The 20,926-nt window shown below is 36.4% G+C and overlaps 1 protein-coding gene across 1 annotated transcript in view; it reads right to left on the bottom strand.

The window, feature by feature from the left end:
• The window catches only part of LOC133115100 (monocarboxylate transporter 4-like), a 30,776-nt gene extending 16,572 nt beyond the window's left edge, over positions 1 to 14,204 (bottom strand). The window contains exons 1-3 of the mRNA XM_061224831.1: positions 14,096 to 14,204; positions 11,924 to 12,171; positions 11,164 to 11,307 (exon numbers count right to left, since the gene is read on the bottom strand). Of these exons, the coding sequence (XP_061080815.1) occupies positions 11,164 to 11,307; positions 11,924 to 12,146 (367 nt within the window). The 5' untranslated portion in view covers positions 12,147 to 12,171; positions 14,096 to 14,204. The remainder of the gene's footprint in view (positions 1 to 11,163; positions 11,308 to 11,923; positions 12,172 to 14,095) is intronic.
• Between the last annotated feature and the right edge of the window lie 6,722 nt (positions 14,205 to 20,926).

Consider the following 20,926-nt stretch of genomic DNA (forward strand, 5'->3'; position numbering starts at 1 on the left):
TTTTTACCTTTTTCAGTCAAAAAATTAATGAAAAAAATGTCTGGACCATTTTTCAAGTTATAGACATAAGACAATAGTCTTATGTATTTTTTCATTTTACACTGAAAAACATTATTCATCATAAATGTTTTAAAATGCATTAGATTTCATTTAATTCTAAATGGGTGTATTTTTATCTTTTTCAGTCAAAAAATGAATGAAACAAATGTGTGGACTATTTTTCAAGTTTCAGACATAAGACAATATTCTTATGGATTTTTTCATTCCCACTGAAAAACATTATTCATCATAAATGTTTTAAAATGCATTAGTTTTCATTTATTTTTAACATGGGTGTATTTTTATCTTTTTCAGTCAAAAAATTAATTTAAAAAGTGTGTGGACCATTTTTCAAGTTTCGGACATAAGACAATAGTCTTATGTATTTTTTCATTTTCCACTGAAAAATATTATTCATCATAAATGTTTTAAAATTCATTATTTTTCATTTATTTCTACATGTGTGTATGATTATCTTTTTCAGTCAAAAAATGAGTAAAATATTTTGTGGACCATTTTTCTAGTTCCTGACATAAGACAATAGTCTTATGTATTTTTTCATTTTTCACTGAAAAACATTATTCATCATAAATGTTTTAAAATGCATTATTATTCATTTCTTTCTACATGTGTGTATTATTATGTTTGTCAGTCAAAAAATGAATAAAAAAAATTTCTGGACCATTTTTATAGTTTCTAACATGAGACAATAGTCTCATGTATTTTTTCAATTTACACTGAAAAACATTATTCATCATAAATGTTTCAAAATGCATTAGTTTTCATTTATTTTTAACATGGGTGTATTTTTATCTTTTTCAGTCAAAAAATTAATTAAAAAAGTGTGTGGACCATTTTTCAAGTTTCAGACATAAGACAATAGTCTTATGTATTTTTTCATTTTCGACTGAAAAACATTATTCATCATAAATGTTTTAAAATGCATTCGTTTTCATTTATTTCTACATGTGTGTATTATCATCTTTGTAAGTCAAAAAATGAATAAAAAAAATTCTGGACCATTTTTCTAGTTTCTGACATAAGACAATAGTCTTATGGATTTTTTCATTTCACACTGAAAAACAGTATTCATCATAAATGTTTTAAAATGCAATAGTTTTCATTTATTTTTAACATGGGTGTATTTTTACCTTTTTCAGTCAAAAAATTAATTAAAAAAAATTCTGGAACATTTTTCTAGTTCCTGACATGAGACAATAGTCTTATGGATTTTTTCATTTCACACTGAAAAACAGTATTCATCATAAATGTTTTAAAATGCATTAGTTTTCATTTATTTTTAACATGGGTGTATTTTTACCTTTTTCAGTCAAAAAATTTATGCAAAAAATGTGTGGACCATTTTTCAAGTTTCAGACATAAGACAATAGTCTCATGGATTTTTTCATTTTACACTGAAAAACATTATTCATCATAAATGTTTTAAAATGCATTAGATTTCATTTATTTCTAAATGGGTGTATTTTTATCTTTTTCAGTCAAAAAATGAATTAAAAAAATGTGTGGACCATTTTTCTAGTTCCTGACATAAGACAATAGTCTTATGTATTTTTTCATTTTCGACTGAAAAACATAAGTCACCATAAATGTTTCAAAATGCATTAGTTTTCATTTATTTTTAACATGGGTGTATTTTTAACTTTTTCAGTCAAAAAATTAATTTAAAAAGTGAGTGGACCATTTTTCAAGTTTCAGATATAAGACAATAGTCTCATGTATTTTTTCATTTTCCACTGAAAAACATTATTCATCATAAATGTTTTAAAATGCATTATTATTAATTGCTTTCTACATGTGATTATTATTATATTTGTCAGTTAAAAAATGAATAAAAAAAATTTGTGGACCATTTTTCTAGTTTCTGACATGAGACAATAGTCTCGTGTATTTTTTCTATTTACACTGAAAAACATTATTCATCATAAATGTTTCAAAATGCATTAGTTTTCATTTATTTTTAACATGGGTGTATTTTTATCTCTTTCAGTCAAAAAATTAATTTAAAAAGTGTGTGGACCATTTTTCAAGTTTCAGACATAAGACAATAGTCTTATATATTTTTTCATTTTCCACTGAAAAATATTATTCATCATAAATGTTTTAAAATGCATTATTTTTCATTTATTTCTACGTGTGTATTATTATCTTTTTCAGTCAAAAAATGAGTAAAATATTTTGTGGGCCATTTTTCTAGTTTCTGACATAAGAAAATAGTCTTATGTATTTTTTCATTTTCCACTGAAAAACATTATTCATCATAAATGTTTTAAAATGCATTATTATTCATTTCTTTCTACATGTGTATACTATTATTTTTGTCAGTCAAAAAATGAATAAAAAAAAATTCTGGACCATTTTTCTAGTTTCTGACATCAGACAATAGTCTTATGTATTTTTTCCATTTTCCACTGAAAAATATTATTCATCATAAATGTTTTAAAATGCATTCTTTTTCATTCATTTCTACATGTGTGTATTATTATCTTTTTCAGTTAAAAAATGAATAAAAAAAATTTCTGGACCATTTTTCTAGTTTCTGAGATGAGACAATAGTCTCATGTATTTTTTCATTTTCCACTGAAAAATATTATTCATCATAAATGTTTCAAAATGCATTAGTTTTCATTTATTTTTAACATGGGTGTATTTTTATCTTTTTCAGTCAAAAAATTAATTTAAAAAGTGTGTGGACCATTTTTCAATTTTCAGACATAAGACAATAGTCTTATGTATTTTTTCATTTTCCACTGAAAAACATTATTCATCATAAATGTTTTAAAATGCATTATTATTCATTTCTTTCTACATGTGTGTATTATTATCTTTGTCAGTCAAAAAATGAATAAAAAAAATTTCTGGACCATTTTTCTTGTTTCTGACATGAGACAATAGTCTCGTGTATTTTTTCTATTTACACTGAAAAACATTATTCATCATAAATGTTTCAAAATGCATTCGTTTTCATTTATTTTTAACATGGGTGTATATTTATCTTTTTCAGTCAAAAAATTAATTTAAAAAGTGTGTGGACCATTTTTCAAGTTTCAGACATAAGACAATAGTCTTATGTATTTTTTCCATTTTCCACTGAAAAATATTATTCATCATAAATATTTTAAAATTCATTATTATTCATTTCTTTCTACATGTGTGTATTATTATTTTTGTCAGTCAAAAAATGAATTAAAAAAAATTCTGGACCATTTTTCTAGTTTCTGACATCAGACAATAGTCTTATGTATTTTTTCCATTTTCCACTGAAAAATATTATTCATCATAAATGTTTTAAAATGCATTCTTTTTCATTTATTTCTACATGTGTGTATTATTATCTTTTTCAGTTAAAAAATGAATAAAAAAATTTCTGGACCATTTTTCTCGTTTCTGACATGAGACAATAGTCTCGGGTATTTTTTCTATTTTCACTGAAAAACATTATTCATCATAAATGTTTCAAAATGCATTAGTTTTCATTTATTTTTAACATGTGTGTATTTTTATCTTTTTCAGTCAAAAAATTAATGAAAAAAATGTGTGGACCATTTTTCAAGTTTCAGACATGAGACAATAGTCTTATGTATTTTTTCATTTTCCACTGAAAAACATTATTCATCATAAATGTTTTAAAATGTATTAGTTTTCATTTATTTCTACATGTGTGTATTATTATCTTTGTCAGTCAAAAAATGAATAAAAAATGTTTTGGACCATTTTTCTAGTTTCTGACATAAGACAATAGTCTTATGGATTTTTTCATTTCACACTGAAAAACAGTATTCATCATAAATGTTTTAAAATGCATTATTATTCATTTCTTTCTACATGTGTGTATTATTATCTTTGTCAGTCAAAAAATGAATAAAAAAATTTCTGGACCATTTTTCTTGTTTCTGACATGAGACAATAGTCTCGGGTATTTTTTCTATTTACACTGAAAAACATTATTCATCATAAATGTTTCAAAATGCATTAGTTTTCATTTATTTTTAACATGGGTGAATTTTTATCTTTTTCAGTCAAAAAATTAATTTAAAAAGTGTGTGGACCATTTTTCAAGTTTCAGACATAAGACAATAGTCTTATGTATTTTTTCATCATAAATGTTTTAAAATGCATTAGTTTTCATTTATTTCTACATGGGTGTATTATTATCTTTTTCAGTCAAAAAATGAATGAAAAAAATGTGTGGACCATTTTTCAAATTTCAGACATAAGACAATAGTCTTATGTATTTTTTCATTTTCCACAGAAAAATATTATTCTTCATAAATGTTTTAAAATGCATTGTTTTTCATTTATTTCTACATGTGTGTATTATTTTCTTTGTCAGTCAAAAAATGAATAAAACAAATTTCTGGACCATTTTTCAAGTTTCAGACATCAGACAATAGTCTCATGTATTTTTTCATTTCACACTGAAAACCATTATTCATCATAAATGTTTCAAAATGCATTCGTTTTCATTTATTTTTTACATGGGTGTATTTTTATCTTGTTCAGTCAAAAAATGAATTTAAAAAATGTGTGGACCATTTTTCTAGTTTCTGACATAAGACAATACTCTAAGGTATTTTTTCATTTTCCACTGAAAAACATTATTCATCATAAATGTTTCAAAATGCATTAGTTTTCATTTATTTTTAACATGGGTGTATTTTTATCTTTTTCAGTCAAAAAATTAATTTAAAAAGTGTGTGGACCATTTTTCAAGTTTCAGACATCAGACAATAGTCTTATGTATTTTTTCATCATAAATGTTTTAAAATGCATTAGTTTTCATTTATTTCTACATGGGTGTATTATTATCTTTTTCAGTCAAAAAATGAATGAAAAAAATGTCTGGACAATTTTTCAAATTTCAGACATAAGACAATAGTCTTATGTATTTTTTCATTTTCCACTGAAAAACATGTCATCATAAATGTTTCAAAATGCATTAGTTTTCATTCATTTTTAACATGGGTGTATTTTTATCTTTTTCAGTCAAAAAATTAATTTAAAAAGTTTGTGGACCATTTTTCTAGTTCCTGACATAAGACAATAGTCTTATGTATTTTTTCATTTTCCACTGAAAAACATAAGTCATCATAAATGTTTTAAAATGTATTAGTTTTCATTTATTTTTAACCTGGGCGTATTTTTACCTTTTTCAGTCAAAAAATTAATGAAAAAAATGTGTGGACCATTTTTCAAGTTTCAGATATAAGACAATAGTCTTCTGTATTTTTACATTTTCCACTGAAAAATATTATTCATCATAAATATTTTAAAACTCATTATTATTCATTTCTTTCTACATGTGTGTATTATTATCTTTGTCAGTAAAAAAATGAATAAAAAAAAATTCTGGACCATTTTTCTAGTTTCTGACATGAGACAATAGTCTCATGTATTTTTTCATTTTACACTGAAAAATATTATTCATCATAAATGTTTCAAAATGCATTAGTTTTCATTTATTTTTAACATGGGTGTATTTTTATCTTTTTCAGTCAAAAAATTAATTTAAAAAGTGTGTGGACCATTTTTCAAGTTTCAGACATCAGACAATAGTCTTATGTATTTTTTCATCATAAATGTTTTAAAATGCATTATTATTCATTTCTTTCCACATGTGTGTATTATTATCTTTGTCAGTCAAAAAATGAATAAAACAAATTTCTGGACCATTTTTCAAGTTTCAGACATCAGACAATAGTCTCATGTATTTTTTCATTTCACACTGAAAACCATTATTCATCATAAATGTTTCAAAATGCATTCGTTTTCATTTATTTTTTACATGGGTGTATTTTTATCTTGTTCAGTCAAAAAATGAATTTAAAAAATGTGTGGACCATTTTTCTAGTTTCTGACATAAGACAATACTCTAAGGTATTTTTTCATTTTCCACTGAAAAACATCATTCATCAAAAATGTTTTAAAATGCATTAGTTTTCATTTATTTCTACATGTGTGTATTATTATCTTTTTAGTCAAAAAATTAGTAAAATAATTTGTGGACCATTTTTCTAGTTTCTGACATAAGACAATAGTCTTATGTATTTTTTCATTTTCCACTGAAAAACATTATTCATCATAAATGTTTTAAAATGCATTATTATTCATTTCTTTCCACATGTGTGTATTATTATCTTTGTCAGTCAAAAAATGAATAAAACAAATTTCTGGACCATTTTTCAAGTTTCAGACATCAGACAATAGTCTCATGTATTTTTTCATTTCACACTGAAAACCATTATTCATCATAAATGTTTCAAAATGCATTCGTTTTCATTTATTTTTAACATGGGTGTATTTTTATCTTGTTCAGTCAAAAAATGAATTTAAAAAATGTGTGGACCATTTTTCTAGTTTCTGACATAAGACAATACTCTAAGGTATTTTTTCATTTTCCACTGAAAAACATCATTCATCAAAAATGTTTTAAAATGCATTAGTTTTCATTTATTTCTACATGTGTGTATTATTATCTTTTTAGTCAAAAAATGAGTAAAATAATTTGTGGACCATTTTTCTAGTTTCTGACATAAGACAATAGTCTTATGTATTTTTTCATTTTCCACTGAAAAGCAGACGTCATCATAAATGTTTTAAAATGTATTAATTTTCATTTATTTTTAACATGGGTGTATTTTTACCTTTTTCAGTCAAAAAATTAATGAAAAAAATGTGTGGACCATTTTTCAAGTTTCAGACATAAGACAATAGTCTTATGTATTTTTTCATTTTACACTGAAAAACATTATTCATCATATATTTTTTTAAATGCATTAGATTTCATTTATTTCTAAATGGGTGTATTTTTATCTTTTTCAGTCAAAAAATTAATGAAAAAAATGTGTGGACCATTTTTCAAGTTTCAGACATGAGACAATATTCTTATGTATTTTTTCATTTCCCACTGAAAAACATTATTCCTCATAAATGTTTCAAAATGAATTAGTTTTCATTTATTTTTAACATGGGTGTATTTTTATCTTTTTCAGTCAAAAAATGAAGATAGAAAATTTGTGGACCATTTTTCAAGTTTCAGACATAAGACAATAGTCTTATGTATTTTTTCATTTTACACTGAAAAACATTATTCATCATAAATGTTTTAAAATGCATTAGTTTTCATTCATTTCTACATGTGTGTATTATTATCTTTTTCAGTCAAAAAATGAATAAAAAAAATTTGTGGACCATTTTTCAAGTTTCAGACATAAGACAATAGTCTTATGTATTTTTTCATTTTCCACTGAAAAATATTATTCATCATAAATGTTTCAAAATGCATTATTTTTCATTTATTTCTACATGTGTGTATTATTATCTTTTTCAGTCAAAAAATGAATAAAAAAAATTTGTGGACCATTTTTCTAGTTTCTGACATAAGACAATAGTCTTGTGTATTTTTTCTTTTTCCACTGAAAAGCATTATTCATCATAAATGTTTTAAAATGCATTAGTTTTCATTTGTTTCTATAAGGGTGTATTATTATCTTTTTCAGTCAAAAAATGAAGATAGAAAATTTGTGGACCACTTTTCTAGTTTCTGACATAAGACAATAGTCTCATGTATTTTTTCATTTTCCACTGAAAAATATTATTCATCATAAATGTTTCAAAATGCATTATTTTTCATTTATTTCTACATGTGTGTATTATTATCTTTTTCAGTCAAAAAATGAATAAAAAAAATTTGTGGACCATTTTTCTAGTTTCTGACATAAGACAATAGTCTTGTGTATTTTTTCTTTTTCCACTGAAAAGCATTATTCATCATAAATGTTTTAAAATGCATTAGTTTTCATTTGTTTCTATAAGGGTGTATTATTATCTTTTTCAGTCAAAAAATGAAGATAGAAAATTTGTGGACCACTTTTCTAGTTTCTGACATAAGACAATAGTCTTATGTATTTTTTTATATTTTCCACTTAAAAACATTATTCATCATAAATGTTTTAAAATGCATTAGTTTTCATTTATTTCTACATGTGTGTATTATTATCCTTTTCAGTCAAAAAATGAAGATAGAAAATTTGTGGACCATTTTTCTAGTTTCTGACATAAGACAATAGTCTTATATATTTTTTCATTTTCCACTTAAAAACATTATTCATCATAAATGTTTTAAAATGCATTAGTTTTCATTTATTTCTAAATGGGTGTATTTTTATCTTTTTCAGTCAAAAAATGAATGAAAAAAATGTGTGGACCATTTTTCAAGTTTCAGACATAAGACAATATTCTTTTGTATTTTTTCATTTTCCACTGAAAAACATTATTCATCATGAATGTTTTAAAATGCATTAGTTTTCATTTATTTCTACATGGGTATATGATTATCTTTTTCAGTCAAAAAATGGAGAAAGAAAAGTTGTGGACCATTTTTCTAGTTAAGTCTTGAAAAATAAGTTAAGTCTTGTGTATTTTCATGATTTTCTGGTGAAAGAAAATTTCAATAAATGTAGAAAAACAAATGGGATTCAATTCATTTCTTCACATTCTCTATCCCTCCTGCTGATAAAAACAGAAATTCATTTTTCAAGCCTTTTTTTTAGTTTTTGGATATATACAGCCTTATGTATTTTCATGATTTTGTAAAAGTTTTTGGACATAAAACTATTTTTATTAATTTCATAAATACATTTTATTAATGACACTATATTCATTAAATGTAACAAATTATATTTTTCTTTTTTGTTGCATTTTCTCATTTTTGGACACATGATCCTCATGTTTTCCATTTAGCTGATTTTGTGGTAAAATATATATTTTTTACCATACATTTCTGCACTTATTTTGTTCAATGTATTTCTTCATATTTATTACAGGTTTGTTTTTTGTTTTTTTCACAATTGGTTTCCCCATGTCTCTATATTGATTACACCTTTTCAAAACTCTTAACATAGTTCTCTTTACCAACTATATGAGCCTGTGTGTGTCTGTCTGTTTGCTTGTGTTTGTGTGTGTGCCTGTGCATCCGGAAAGTATTCACAGTGCTTTACTTTCCCCACATTTTGTTATGTTACAGCCTTATTCCAAAATGGAATAAATTCATTTTTTTCCTCAAAATTCTACACACAACACCCCATAATGACAACATGAAAGAAGTTTTTTTGAAATTTTTGCTAATTTATTAAAAATAAAAAACTAAGAAATCACATGTGCATAAGTATTCACAGCCTTTGCTCAATACTTTGTGGATGCACCTTGGCAGCAATTACAGCCTCAAGTCTTTTTGAATATGATGCCACAAGCTTGGCACACCTATCTTTGGGCAGTTTCGCCCATTCCTCTTTGCAGCACCTCTCAAGCTCCATCACGTTGGATGGGGAGCGTCGGTGCACAGCCATTTTCAGATCTCTCCAGAGATGTTCAATCAGATTCAAGTCTGGGCTCTGGCTGGGCCACTCAAGGACATTCACAGAGTTGTCCTGAAGCCACTCCTTTGATATCTTGGCTGTGTGCTTAGGGTCGTTGTCCTGCTGAAAGATGAACCGTCGCCCAAGTCTGAGGTCAAGAGCGCTCTGGAGCAGGTTTTCATCCAGGATGTCTCTGTACATTGCTGCATTCATCTTTCCCTCAATCCTGACTAGTCTCCAAGTTCCTGCCGCTGAAAGAAATCCCCACAGCATGATGCTGCCACCACCATGCTTCACTGTAGGGATGGTATTGGCCAGGTGATGAGTGGTGCCTGCTTTCCTCCAAACATGACGCCTGGCATTCACGGCAAAGAGTTCAATCTTTGTCTAATCAGACCAGAGAATTTTGTTTCTCATGGTCTGAGAGTCCTTCAGGTGCCTTTTGGCAAACTCCAGGCGGGCTGCCATGTGCCTTTTACTAAGGAGTGGCTTCCATCTGGCCACTCTACCATACAGGCCTGATTGGAGGATTGCTGCAGAGATGGTTGTCCTTCTGGAAGGTTCTCCTCTCTCCACAGAGGAACGCTGGAGCTCTGACAGAGTGACCATCGGGTTCTTGGTCACCTCCCTGACTAAGGCCCTTCTCCCCCGATTGCTCAGTTTAGACGGGCGGCCAGCTCTAGGAAGAGTCCTGGTGGTTCCGAACTTCTTCCATTCACGGATGATGGAGGCCACTATGCTCATTGGGACCTTCAAAGCAGCAGAATTGAAGCAATTCCTTTGACTTCAATACTTATGTACATGTGATTTCTTAGTTTTTAATTTTTAATAAATTAGCAAAAATTTCAAAAAAATGTATTTCATGTTGTCATTATGGGGTGTTGTGTGTAGAATTTTGAGGAAAAAATGAATTTACTGTTACATAACAAAATGTGGGGAAAGTGAAGCGCTGTGAATACTTTCCGGATGCACTGTATGTGTGTGTGTGTGTGCGCATGTGTGCGTTTCACCTGTGATGATTCCAGTGCTCAGGTAGATGTGTGTGTATGTGTGTGTGTGTGTGATTGTGAGTGTGTGTGTGTACCTGTGATAATCCCAGTGCTCAGGTAGATGTGTGTGTGTGTGTGTGTGTGTGTACCTGTGATAATCCCAGTGCTCAGGTAGATGTGTGTATGTGTGTGTGTGTGTACCTGTGATAATTCCAGTGCTCAGGTAGATGTGTGTGTGTGTGTGTGTGTGTGTACCTGTGATAATCCCAGTGCTCAGGTAGATGTGTGTATGTGTGTGTGTGTGTACCTGTGATAATTCCAGTGCTCAGGTAGATGTGTGTGTGTGTGTGTGTGTGTGTGTGTGATTGTGAGTGTGTGTGTGTACCTGTGATAATCCCAGTGCTCAGGTAGATGCGTGTGTGTGTGTGTATGTGTGTGTGTGTGTGTGTGTGTGATTGTGAGTGTGTGTGTACCTGTGATAATCCCAGTGCTCAGGTAGATGCGTGTGTGTGTGTGTGTGTACCGGTGATAATCCCAGTGCTCAGGTAGATGTGTGTGTGCGTGTGCGTGTGATTGTGAGTGTGTGTGTGTGTACCTGTGATAATCCCAGTGCTCAGGTAGATGTGTGTGTGTGTGTGTGTGTGTGTGATTGTGAGTGTGTGTGTGTGTACCTGTGATAATCCCAGTGCTCAGGTAGATGTGTGTGTGTGTGTGTGTGTGTGTGTGTGTGTGTGTGTGTGTGTGATTGTGAGTGTGTGTACCTGTGATAATCCCAGTGCTCAGGTAGATGTGAACGATGGTGGTGGAAAATGAAGCCAGAATCATCCCCAGGGCAGCGAAGAGCCCCCCCACCATCATCACCGGCCGACACCCAAACCGGTTCACCAGCACGCTGCAGAGAGGGCCTGTGGAGAGGACACGCACACACACACACACACACACACACACGCACACACACACACACACACACGTGCATGCACACACACACACACGCACACACACACACACGTGCATGCACACACACACACACACACGCACACACACACACACGCACACACACATACACACACACACACGAGCGCACACACACACACACACCCCGGTACATTCATCCATTTCCTACAACGGAATCCACACACTGTATACCCCCCATCAACTGTGTTGGCAAAGGTAATGATGATTTCAAATACTTTAGCCCTTTCAGTGCCAAGAGTAACTCATGGCACTCAACTCCCATAAAATCCCATAAGGCACTCTCAACCTTTTCATCCAATCAAAATGACTGCTTGACTATTGTTTTAAGCCCCGATTAAATCCCTACTAAATTCTACCTTTTTTTCAACCAAAGCCAAAACCCCCCTCGGGATTTGGGCGGAGCCACTTCATACTGGGCGCGGGGACTGAAAGGGTTCATGACTGACGCGTCCGCGTATTGCCTCTGGGACAGTGTGTTTTAGGTGGTGTTTCTCTTCAGAGAGACGGGGCGGGGGGGCGGAGGGGGCGGGGGGGGCGGGACCACACCTGTCCCGTAGAGCATGGCCAGCAGGATGGAGGAGATCCAGGCCGTGTCGCTGTAGCCGACGCCGAACTCCTGGATCAGCTCCTTGAAGAAGACGCTGACGGCTTTGGGGAAGGCGTAGGAGAAGCCCGTTATCACGAAGCAGCCGAACAGGACGGCCCAGCCCCAACCCCCGTCCGGGGCCTGCACCCGGCCCGGCCCCTGGTCCACCGCTGCTCCTCCCATGATCCTCTCTGCTCTGGACACGGCTCTGACGGTCACAGAGGGGCCAGGACATGGTAAGAGAAGGCCTTCATCATCATCATCATCATAATGTGTTATTTTGCTGATGCTTTTAATCAAAGCAACTTGAACCACTATCGATGCACTTTCCTTGGTATGAATGCACTCTTTATGACATACATTTTGGCAAGAATGTTTATAATTGGCTAAAATCAGTGGTCCTCACTCCTGGTCCTGGAGAGTCACAAGGTGTGCTGGTATTTGTTTTTGCTTTAATATCAGCAACCAGTTCAGACCCAAGAAACCAGGTGAGGTGAGTTAACTGTGTAATTAACTGCTTTAATTGATCAATGAAGTGCTGAGTAACAACAAAAGCCAGCACACCCTGCGGCTCTCCAGGACCAGGAGTGAAGACCCCAGCACACCCTGTGGCTCTCCAGGACCAGGAGTGAAGACCCCAGCACACCCTGCGGATCTCCAGGACCAGGAGTGAGGACCCCTAAATTAACCATTCTATTGCATGTTGAACGGTCAGAAAAAGATACAATGATGTCGCACAAGCAAATTTCGACCAATTTTTGGACGTACAGAAGGTGATTCATAAAACAGACTAACATCAGGGTGAGCAGAGTAGTATGTTTTTCTCAGTGGGCAGCAAGATCTCAAAAGGCATTTTAAAGCGGAGAGCCTTTCTGTGCTTGGGTTTTAACTCTGACACAGACACATACACTGCCTGGTGAAAAATAATAAAGTAATGAACGGGATCATTGCCACTCGCAACAGCTCCAGTCCATTACTAATATTTTGTGAAGTCACAGCTCTAAAACCATGTGAAAGCTTTCTCAATACGTTTAAAAAATAAATATATAAATTCCCACACATCGCTGCATTAGCACAAAAACTGTGTTTTTTTGCCGTTTCTGTAAAGTTACATTTTTGTGCGGAACGAGGCTTTGCCCGGACAGCGCCGCCCGAATAATGCCTCCCAGAGAAAACAACAACCTGACCCGCTGTCGGCTGTAATTGGTCCCGTGGACCTGATTTATTATCAGCCCCCAGTGTAGGACTTCCAAAAAGCCCCCCCTGGTCCCACACTCGTAAACCCATCCTCTCTCTTTCTCTCTCAATTTGCATGGAAGTAGTCACGTAATTCCCTTCACCACTAATGTTTTCTGAAAAGTTTCAGAAAAAATGTTTTCTGAAAAGTCTGCGATGCGCCATCGCAGCGTGGGTAATTCCCATAGTGCTGTCATGCCCACACTTGCAGACATTATATTTAATATGCTGCATTTAAGATATTTTTAAACAATTTAATAAACAAGCAATACAATTATTATTGCTGCATTTCATTGTTATTGGCCCAATTGCCCGTGAATCGATGCACTACATGAGCTATGCTTTTGGTTCGTTTATGCTAAACATCTCCAATCCGGGCAAGAGTGAAATCACAAATCAGTTAGGCCTAGCAGCGTTTGCACGTAGGGTTCCCATTATTAATTAGGCAGGTGGGATATGCACAATCCACGAAATGACACAGTTCTGTCCAATTCTGTCCTCATGGAACTGTTGATATATTACGGTGCCAATTTGTCTGTGCAGCGACTTGCGTTCACCGCAGAATCCTAATGGCTTCTTTGGTGGTTGGCACCTGTCTGCCAAATTAACGGCGAGGAGTAGCCTAAGCTAGAGTCGCCCAATCCAAAGGAAAAAAAAAAAAATCACAAAAACACAGAAGTTGCATCGGTCCTGTTCCTCCTCGAAAGCGTGACAACAATTTAGAAACTACAACCAATAAGCCGTGGTGAGAATATTTATATTATAAATGTCATGCGCTCAAAAAGCGTCAACAATTACAAGATATTTTTTAATTATCGGGAACAGGAGCTTCACCGCCCAAGCATAATTTTTCGTGAGTTTAATATGTTATATTTATAGTGATTCCTTTGACTTACCTCAGTGTAGCTCGCCGGTGGTGTGTATATCCTGATTCGCACTTTATAGAAACACTTTTATTCCACTTCGCATGAAACAAGAGATGCTGCGAAGTCGCCGAGGGACAGGAGCCCTCGTTCGGCAGCAGGAGCCTGGGTCCTAAAGGAGACTGATTGTCCACTTTGCGGGTCTTTTATTTATTGCTGTAATTATTTATTGTCAGTTTCAGCTGCGTGTTCGCGTGTGGGTTTTTTTTTCTTCTTTTTTTTTAAGCGCTATTATAACGGTCTATGAGAAACGAGGGATTTCCAAAGGATCAAGCTTTACTTTTTGGGAAAAGTTTTATTTCTGTATTTATTTTAATTTGCGTACTTTACGTAGGCTGTTTACTTTTATTTACTTATTAGGCTACTCGTTTGATTACTTCCTTTTATTGACAATTACAATCACATAAGTCGGGTAACATAATCACACACACACACAAAAAAAACATTTTGTTGTTTAGAAAACTGTTGTGTATGATTGGGAAATCATATCATGTAGTCGCAGTATTTAAACATTTTATTTTGACCTTTTCCATACTTCCCAATTGTTTTCGCACCCGCGCTGTAGCTACTGTAGCCCTATATGGACCACGGCCATTGAAGAACAGGCACTTCTTTGACGGACTTCCCGCCACGCCAGTTACAATTATCCTCTCCACTGGCCTCGCGCAATAGGCCGTTCGGGGTTCTCGGTCTGAAGCAAGAAAATATATTTCCAAGAAACTCGACATGAGTCTTGTACAGCAACAATACATTTCCAAGAGTCTGCAGTGTACGTTTGAACATATGAATTTTATGGCATTGATTCAATATTCTAAACACATGTTTGCATCTAAGTTGCTGGTACTTCGTCCCTTGAGTGCAGTGGTCTCAGGTTGAATTCACCATGGAAAAGCAAAAAGAAAAAAAAAAAGATTAAACATGTTCATTTTGGAGCAATAATTTGGTAATATAGATGCATAACAGCGTTGCACAAGCTGGTTCAAAATTTGCTTTCAAGTGCATGAATGCACTATACCTGCCACCTTAAAAACAATAGGCAGCCCCAATGTGCAAAAAACTAATAAAAAGGGGTAAATGATTAATCTTGAATTCTTTCTATTTTTGTATAATACAAAGCTACTGAGCTAGCTACCTACAATGGCTACACCTGCTGTATGAACAACTGCAGTTTGACATTAATGAATGAATTACTGCCATCTTCTCTTCCCTGCCCTGACCACTGTTTTTGTAAAGGTACAAAAAGTGCCTAAAAAGGTACAAATACTCGTTACTGGGGCAGTACCCTATCGGTGCATAAAATTGTACCCCCAGCCAGCTCTGTAGAATTAATGTGTACCTTTTTTTGCTTGGAAAACATACTACTTTGTACCCAAAGAGAACATCACTGTACTTTCAAGGTACATTTGGGAAATGTAATCCTTGAAGAACAACAATGCACCTCCACAGTCCTTTTATTTCTGAGGGTGTCGTGATGCAGAGTCAAAACCCTCATGTTCACGTTTCAGTGAGAACTCGGGTCACAGTGCATCGCACCATGCGGCACACACACGCATGACGTCATTATTTACACGTCACGTTACATGTTATTTAGCTGACGCTTTTATCCAACACGACTTACAGTTGATTAGACTAAGCAGGGGAATACCCACCCCCCTGGCGCAATGCGGGGTTAAGGGCCTTGCTCAAGGGCCCAACAGCTGTGTGGATCTGATCGTGGCAGCTTAACCACAAGGCTACACACTGCCCCACGGTCAGGGTGGATAATCAGAGCAGTGGAGAAAGCACAAATATACTGGACCTGGGAGCAAGACAGAGGAGACTGTTCTCTTTTCTTATTTTTTTCTCTTTTGTATAAAAGTCTTCTGGGACTTCTTGGTTTTAACTAAACATGGTAAATGTTAACTATTCATCTATTCATCCATTATGTAGCCACGAACTAGCTGGTTCAGGTTTGACTCCATGTGTGAAACCCATGGCCACTTAGTTCATCTTTGCTGAGTGGGTGAATCATAGTTGATTGGTGGTCAGTGGATGTTTTCCTAAATGAATGGGGGAAAAAACGGATTTACAAAAACTGCAACAATGCATGGGATAAGGAATAATTTCGATCAGTACAACATCTCTTTCTCTTTCCTTCTCCTGGCTTAGCCACATATGCATTCCATGTCATACATGTAAACTATTTGCCAGGCTACTGACACGCAGCACTAGAAATGCCCTTTCCAGAAAAAGCATCGCAAAACTTTTACCACAACCGTCTATTGGCCAACGAGTGAATTAGCACACGGAACGACTGACCTTAAGTTAAACTGGGCATTTCTCTTAAATGTTTAAGAGCCAGTATCAGTATCGCTATACATGCTGCCAGTCTGGCATGCAGATTTAAACGTCGGGCCGCTTTGTGTTCACCCAGCTGTTGGACGCTTGTTAAAAGAAAATTTAGTCAATGTCCAGGGCAAGGAACAGCATCTCTGAATGCCCTCCTGGCGATAAATTATCAGCGCAGGGTGAAACGATCGGGGCACGGAGTTTGAAAGCCACGGCAGACTGCGTGTTCCTCTCCGCTGAAGAGGCCTGCATTCCATCCCCTTCGGGCTTACGAGATGTTTTTTTGTTTCACATGCTCCGCTGACCCGTTCTGTTAGTGTTTGTTTTTATGGTTGCTGGATTTTTCACAGGGTGCCTGAACGGACCGTGAATCTGTGGGGGAAAAAAACGAAGCGATGACAATTATGATTCATGATGATTTCCAAAAGGAGAAACTTGTGTGGGGTGAAGATGTTACAAGTTTTCCCCAGAAAATCTTTTGGGAAAAAACTAACAAACAAACAAAAACCACAGGGTGGATAAAATTATGGTTGGCTACATTTACTGTGGATATTTTCCCCACAACAAAATACTGCATTGCATACATTACAGGCCTGTATTATATAGCAATCCCATTTTCTCCAGCTATATGGGAAGCAGCCCTCCAGCAGTGGGGTGGGGGGGTTGAAGGTGGGTTTTTGGGTGCATGCGTGTAACCCCCAATAACACGGTGCCAGTTAATAAGCAACATTCCCAGTCGTTCTCGAGATTCTATACGAGGGGGTGAAATTCAGACTCACACCAGATTCAGTCCTTTTAGGGGGTAATTTATTACTTTGTGAAAATAGACGCCCATTGCTTTCCTTCCCCATGCCACCCATCTCTTTCTCTCTTCCTCTCTCCCGCCTGCAACTCGTATGTGAGCCCAGCATAGCAGGACATAGCGCGTCGTCGCCCAGGGAAACGCCCTCTGAACCCCTCCCGTGAAAGACATCCCAGGACTGGGAGAATTTCGTTTTTACACAATTATTTTTTTTTTTTGCAAGAGAGTGGCATTTTTGTTTTGCTAACCTGACCCAAGAGAGCAGTGTTGAACGGCATCAGCGTGTCTCTGCGCGAGAGAGACCAAGACATCAAGCCTCCCGTCTCCGTACAGGAGAACAGGCCACAGGCACGACCCCCTTAAACGTGTGCAACACATTAATAGCGATGCTCTGAACTCAGCTTTGTAATGGTAAATGGTTGGGATTTATATAGCACCTTTATCCAAAGCGCTGTACAATTGATGCTTCTCATTCACCCATTCATACACACACTCATACACTCATACACTCATACACCAACGGTGATTGGCTGCCATAAGGCGCTGATCAGGAGCATTTGGGGGTTAGGTGTCTTGCTCAGGGACACTTCGACACAGCCCGGGTGGGGGATCGAACCGGCAACCCTCCGACTGCCAGACAACTGCTCTTACTGCCTGAGCCATGTCGCCCCACATGTCAATTCATAAATTGTCTATTAACAGTTAAGAAGTCAGACTGGAGGGCAACTTCATGCTACCCATTTTCCTGAGCAAAAATCCTCCACGGAAGCAAAAAAATTGCTAAAGCTAAAGAGCGAAGTCATCACATTTCTGACATTCCGTTCCAAAGTGGCGATAGGATCAATGAAGAAGGAAAAAAAAAAAACCCCGGTGAAAACCTCTTTTATCTTTCTTTTTTAAAAGGGACAATTGTTAAAATTCTGCAAATAAATAAATAAATAAAGTACCCCTTTCAATGGACGAGGGGGAGAGGACGAGTGCGGCTGTTCTTTTGCGTGAAAACGAGATCACCCCACGAACTGCAGGAGCTGAAATACTGTGGGAACGGCCCCCCCTTGGGACAGTAACCCTGCGAGAGCCGCGTGGTTCTCTCCCGACGCCGGCCCACCACCGCGCCTCCTCTCCCCGAGGCCGGGACCCCCTTTCCTGGCCTCTCTCCCGGGGGGGCCCTGAGGCCCCACGGTGGGCCTGGAAGCAGGCAGGCAGAGGGGCTGCGGCCTGCCGGGTGTTCAGGGAGCAGGAGCTGCAGGGCGTGAGATTCATTCATTCGGCCCAACACCTGACCGTCTGCGTTCTGAGCGGTTTTGAGATATTGTGCTCCTAAAGCTTTCACATCCTAACACAGCAAAATCTAGCAGCTGCCAGCAGACCACTCCAGTGCCTATTCGACACTCAGCTAACATAGCTCCACCCAGCTAGCACAGCAACACCTGGTTAGCATAGCAATACCCGGCTAGCATAGCAATACCCAGCTAGCATAGCTACACCCAGCTAACATAGCAACACCCTGCTAGCACAGTGGGTTTCGCCAATATGAGCCATGTTTACCTGTTAATGAACCAGTTTTGAAGATGTATTGCTGGTCATGTCACCTATTGCAATTCCTGAATATTCTTGAAACGTGACAGCATGTTTCAGTGGGCGGCACGGATGGTGCAGTGGGTAGCACTGCCGCCTCACAGCAAGGAGGTCCTGGGGTCTCTCTGTGCGGAGTTTGCATGTTCTCCCCGTGTCTGCGTGGGTTTCCTCCCACAGTCCAAAGACATGCAGGTTAGGCTGATTGGAGAGTCTAAATTGCCCATAGGTATGAGTGTGTGAGTGAATGCTGTGTGTGCCCTGCAATGGACTGGCGACCTGTCCAGGGTGTATTCCTGCCTTTCGCTCAATGTATGCTGGAATAGGCTCCACCCCCCCCCCCCCCACGACCCTGTTCAGGATAAGCGGGTTAAGATGATGGATAGATGGATAGCATCTTCCATTTAATTTGTAGAGTTGCTTAGACAGGGTGGCTGCCCTGCAAAGTCCAAACCTATACAACGGTGTTATTCAAGTAGGAATACACAAGAAAAAGATCAAAATGCAATTCTGTCATTACGAGGGAAGCGCTTACCTAGTTTTAGCTACGCATTTTGTTATGTTTTCTCACCTCCAGACCCCGAGCAGGCAGAACGTGAAGGCTGGGGTGTGCTGAGTCGTTGTGGCCTGAAGAGGGCGCTCTATGCAGCAGTCCAGCCCCCAGCTCTGCTTCTCCCTGCTGAAGGTGCAGGCTTCCAAACTCTCTCCGAGTTCCCACTCTTTTTAAGAAATCATTTTCCAGGACATGGTCAAGGACATCTTCCATGACTTACACCTGGACACAGGTAGCCCAAAGCTACTGAGAGCACAACGGAATGAGGGCATTGTGCCGGCTGACCCTGGGAGGGGTTTGTAACAAATATGATAAAAACTGAGAAAAATACAGAAAAATATGCAATCTCAGTTTTAAAAACACTGCTTAATAGCTGTTGCCTGATTTATAAGCAACCTACAATTTTCCGTGACCTCACAAATATTTCAGGGATATTTTTTGGTAAATTTTCTAATTTGACTGGAAAACAAGTGGCGAACTGGGAACCCTGACACAGGTCGGCAGTAAGGTGTGTGTGTGTGTGTGTGTGTGTGTGTGAAGGAGTGACGTCGTGGTACACAGGTGAGCTGCACCTGCATGGGTGATGCTTACGAGCGGTGACTCGGTGAACACCAAACAAACCCGCCGAAAGTGCTGGGTCCCAGGAACACACCAAAACAAAATAGAAAGGACTCACTAGTTGCCCCAAAAAACTACAACAAACTATTTCACTTAATTATGGTAATTATGCAGAAATTATTAGTAATTTCGAATAAGTAAGTAAATAAATCAATAGATAAATTCCATGATTGTTTTGGAGCATCAAGGCGGTCTTCTTGTTTTTGTTCCTCTTAGTCGTAATACTTGGCTTAGTTGGAGGTCGGTCACACAAGACACCAGGCACCACAAAATGACCTAAACACAGCGCAGCAAATTCCAAAGAATTTTTCCAATACAATTATTTTTTTTAATAGTGTAATAATAAAGCTAATCACTTTAGATTATGCTTAAACACCCATAACCCAAGACCCAAGGGTACAGTAAACCGCTTTGTCCGTTTGAATGCAAATTGCAACGGATTCTGTGAGCCCTGATGCATATTTATACCCACACACCTGACCCGCACTGTGAAGGAATCATTCTTACGTGTGCAACATTAATTTCCTTTCGGCAAGTTCAGTCACACTGTGAATCAATACCGTGACGCCAATCTACAGACGTCATATCCGTGAATTTGATTATTCACAGAAAGTAATCGCTTTTTGATGGGAGTGCAGCTGAGATGGTTGTCCTTCCGGCAGGTTCTCCAATCTCCCACCTCCGCAGAGGACTTTCCCAAGCTCTGTTAAGAGTGACCGCGGGGTTCTCGGTCACCTCCCTGACCCAAGGCCCTTCTTGCCCAGTTAACCCAGTTCAACAAAGGAACATTGCAACGTAGAGGGAAAAATAAAACAAATTTACACGACGACACACAAAATGCACTCCTAAAGCACCATTTCCCCAAACGGTTTCCGGTGTAATTTTGTCTTTTACTGTTTTCATGAGACGCAGAGAAGATAAGAAGGCC

This window comes from Conger conger, chromosome 16 (assembly GCF_963514075.1).
Source record: "Conger conger chromosome 16, fConCon1.1, whole genome shotgun sequence".
Lineage (NCBI taxonomy): Eukaryota > Metazoa > Chordata > Actinopteri > Anguilliformes > Congridae > Conger > Conger conger.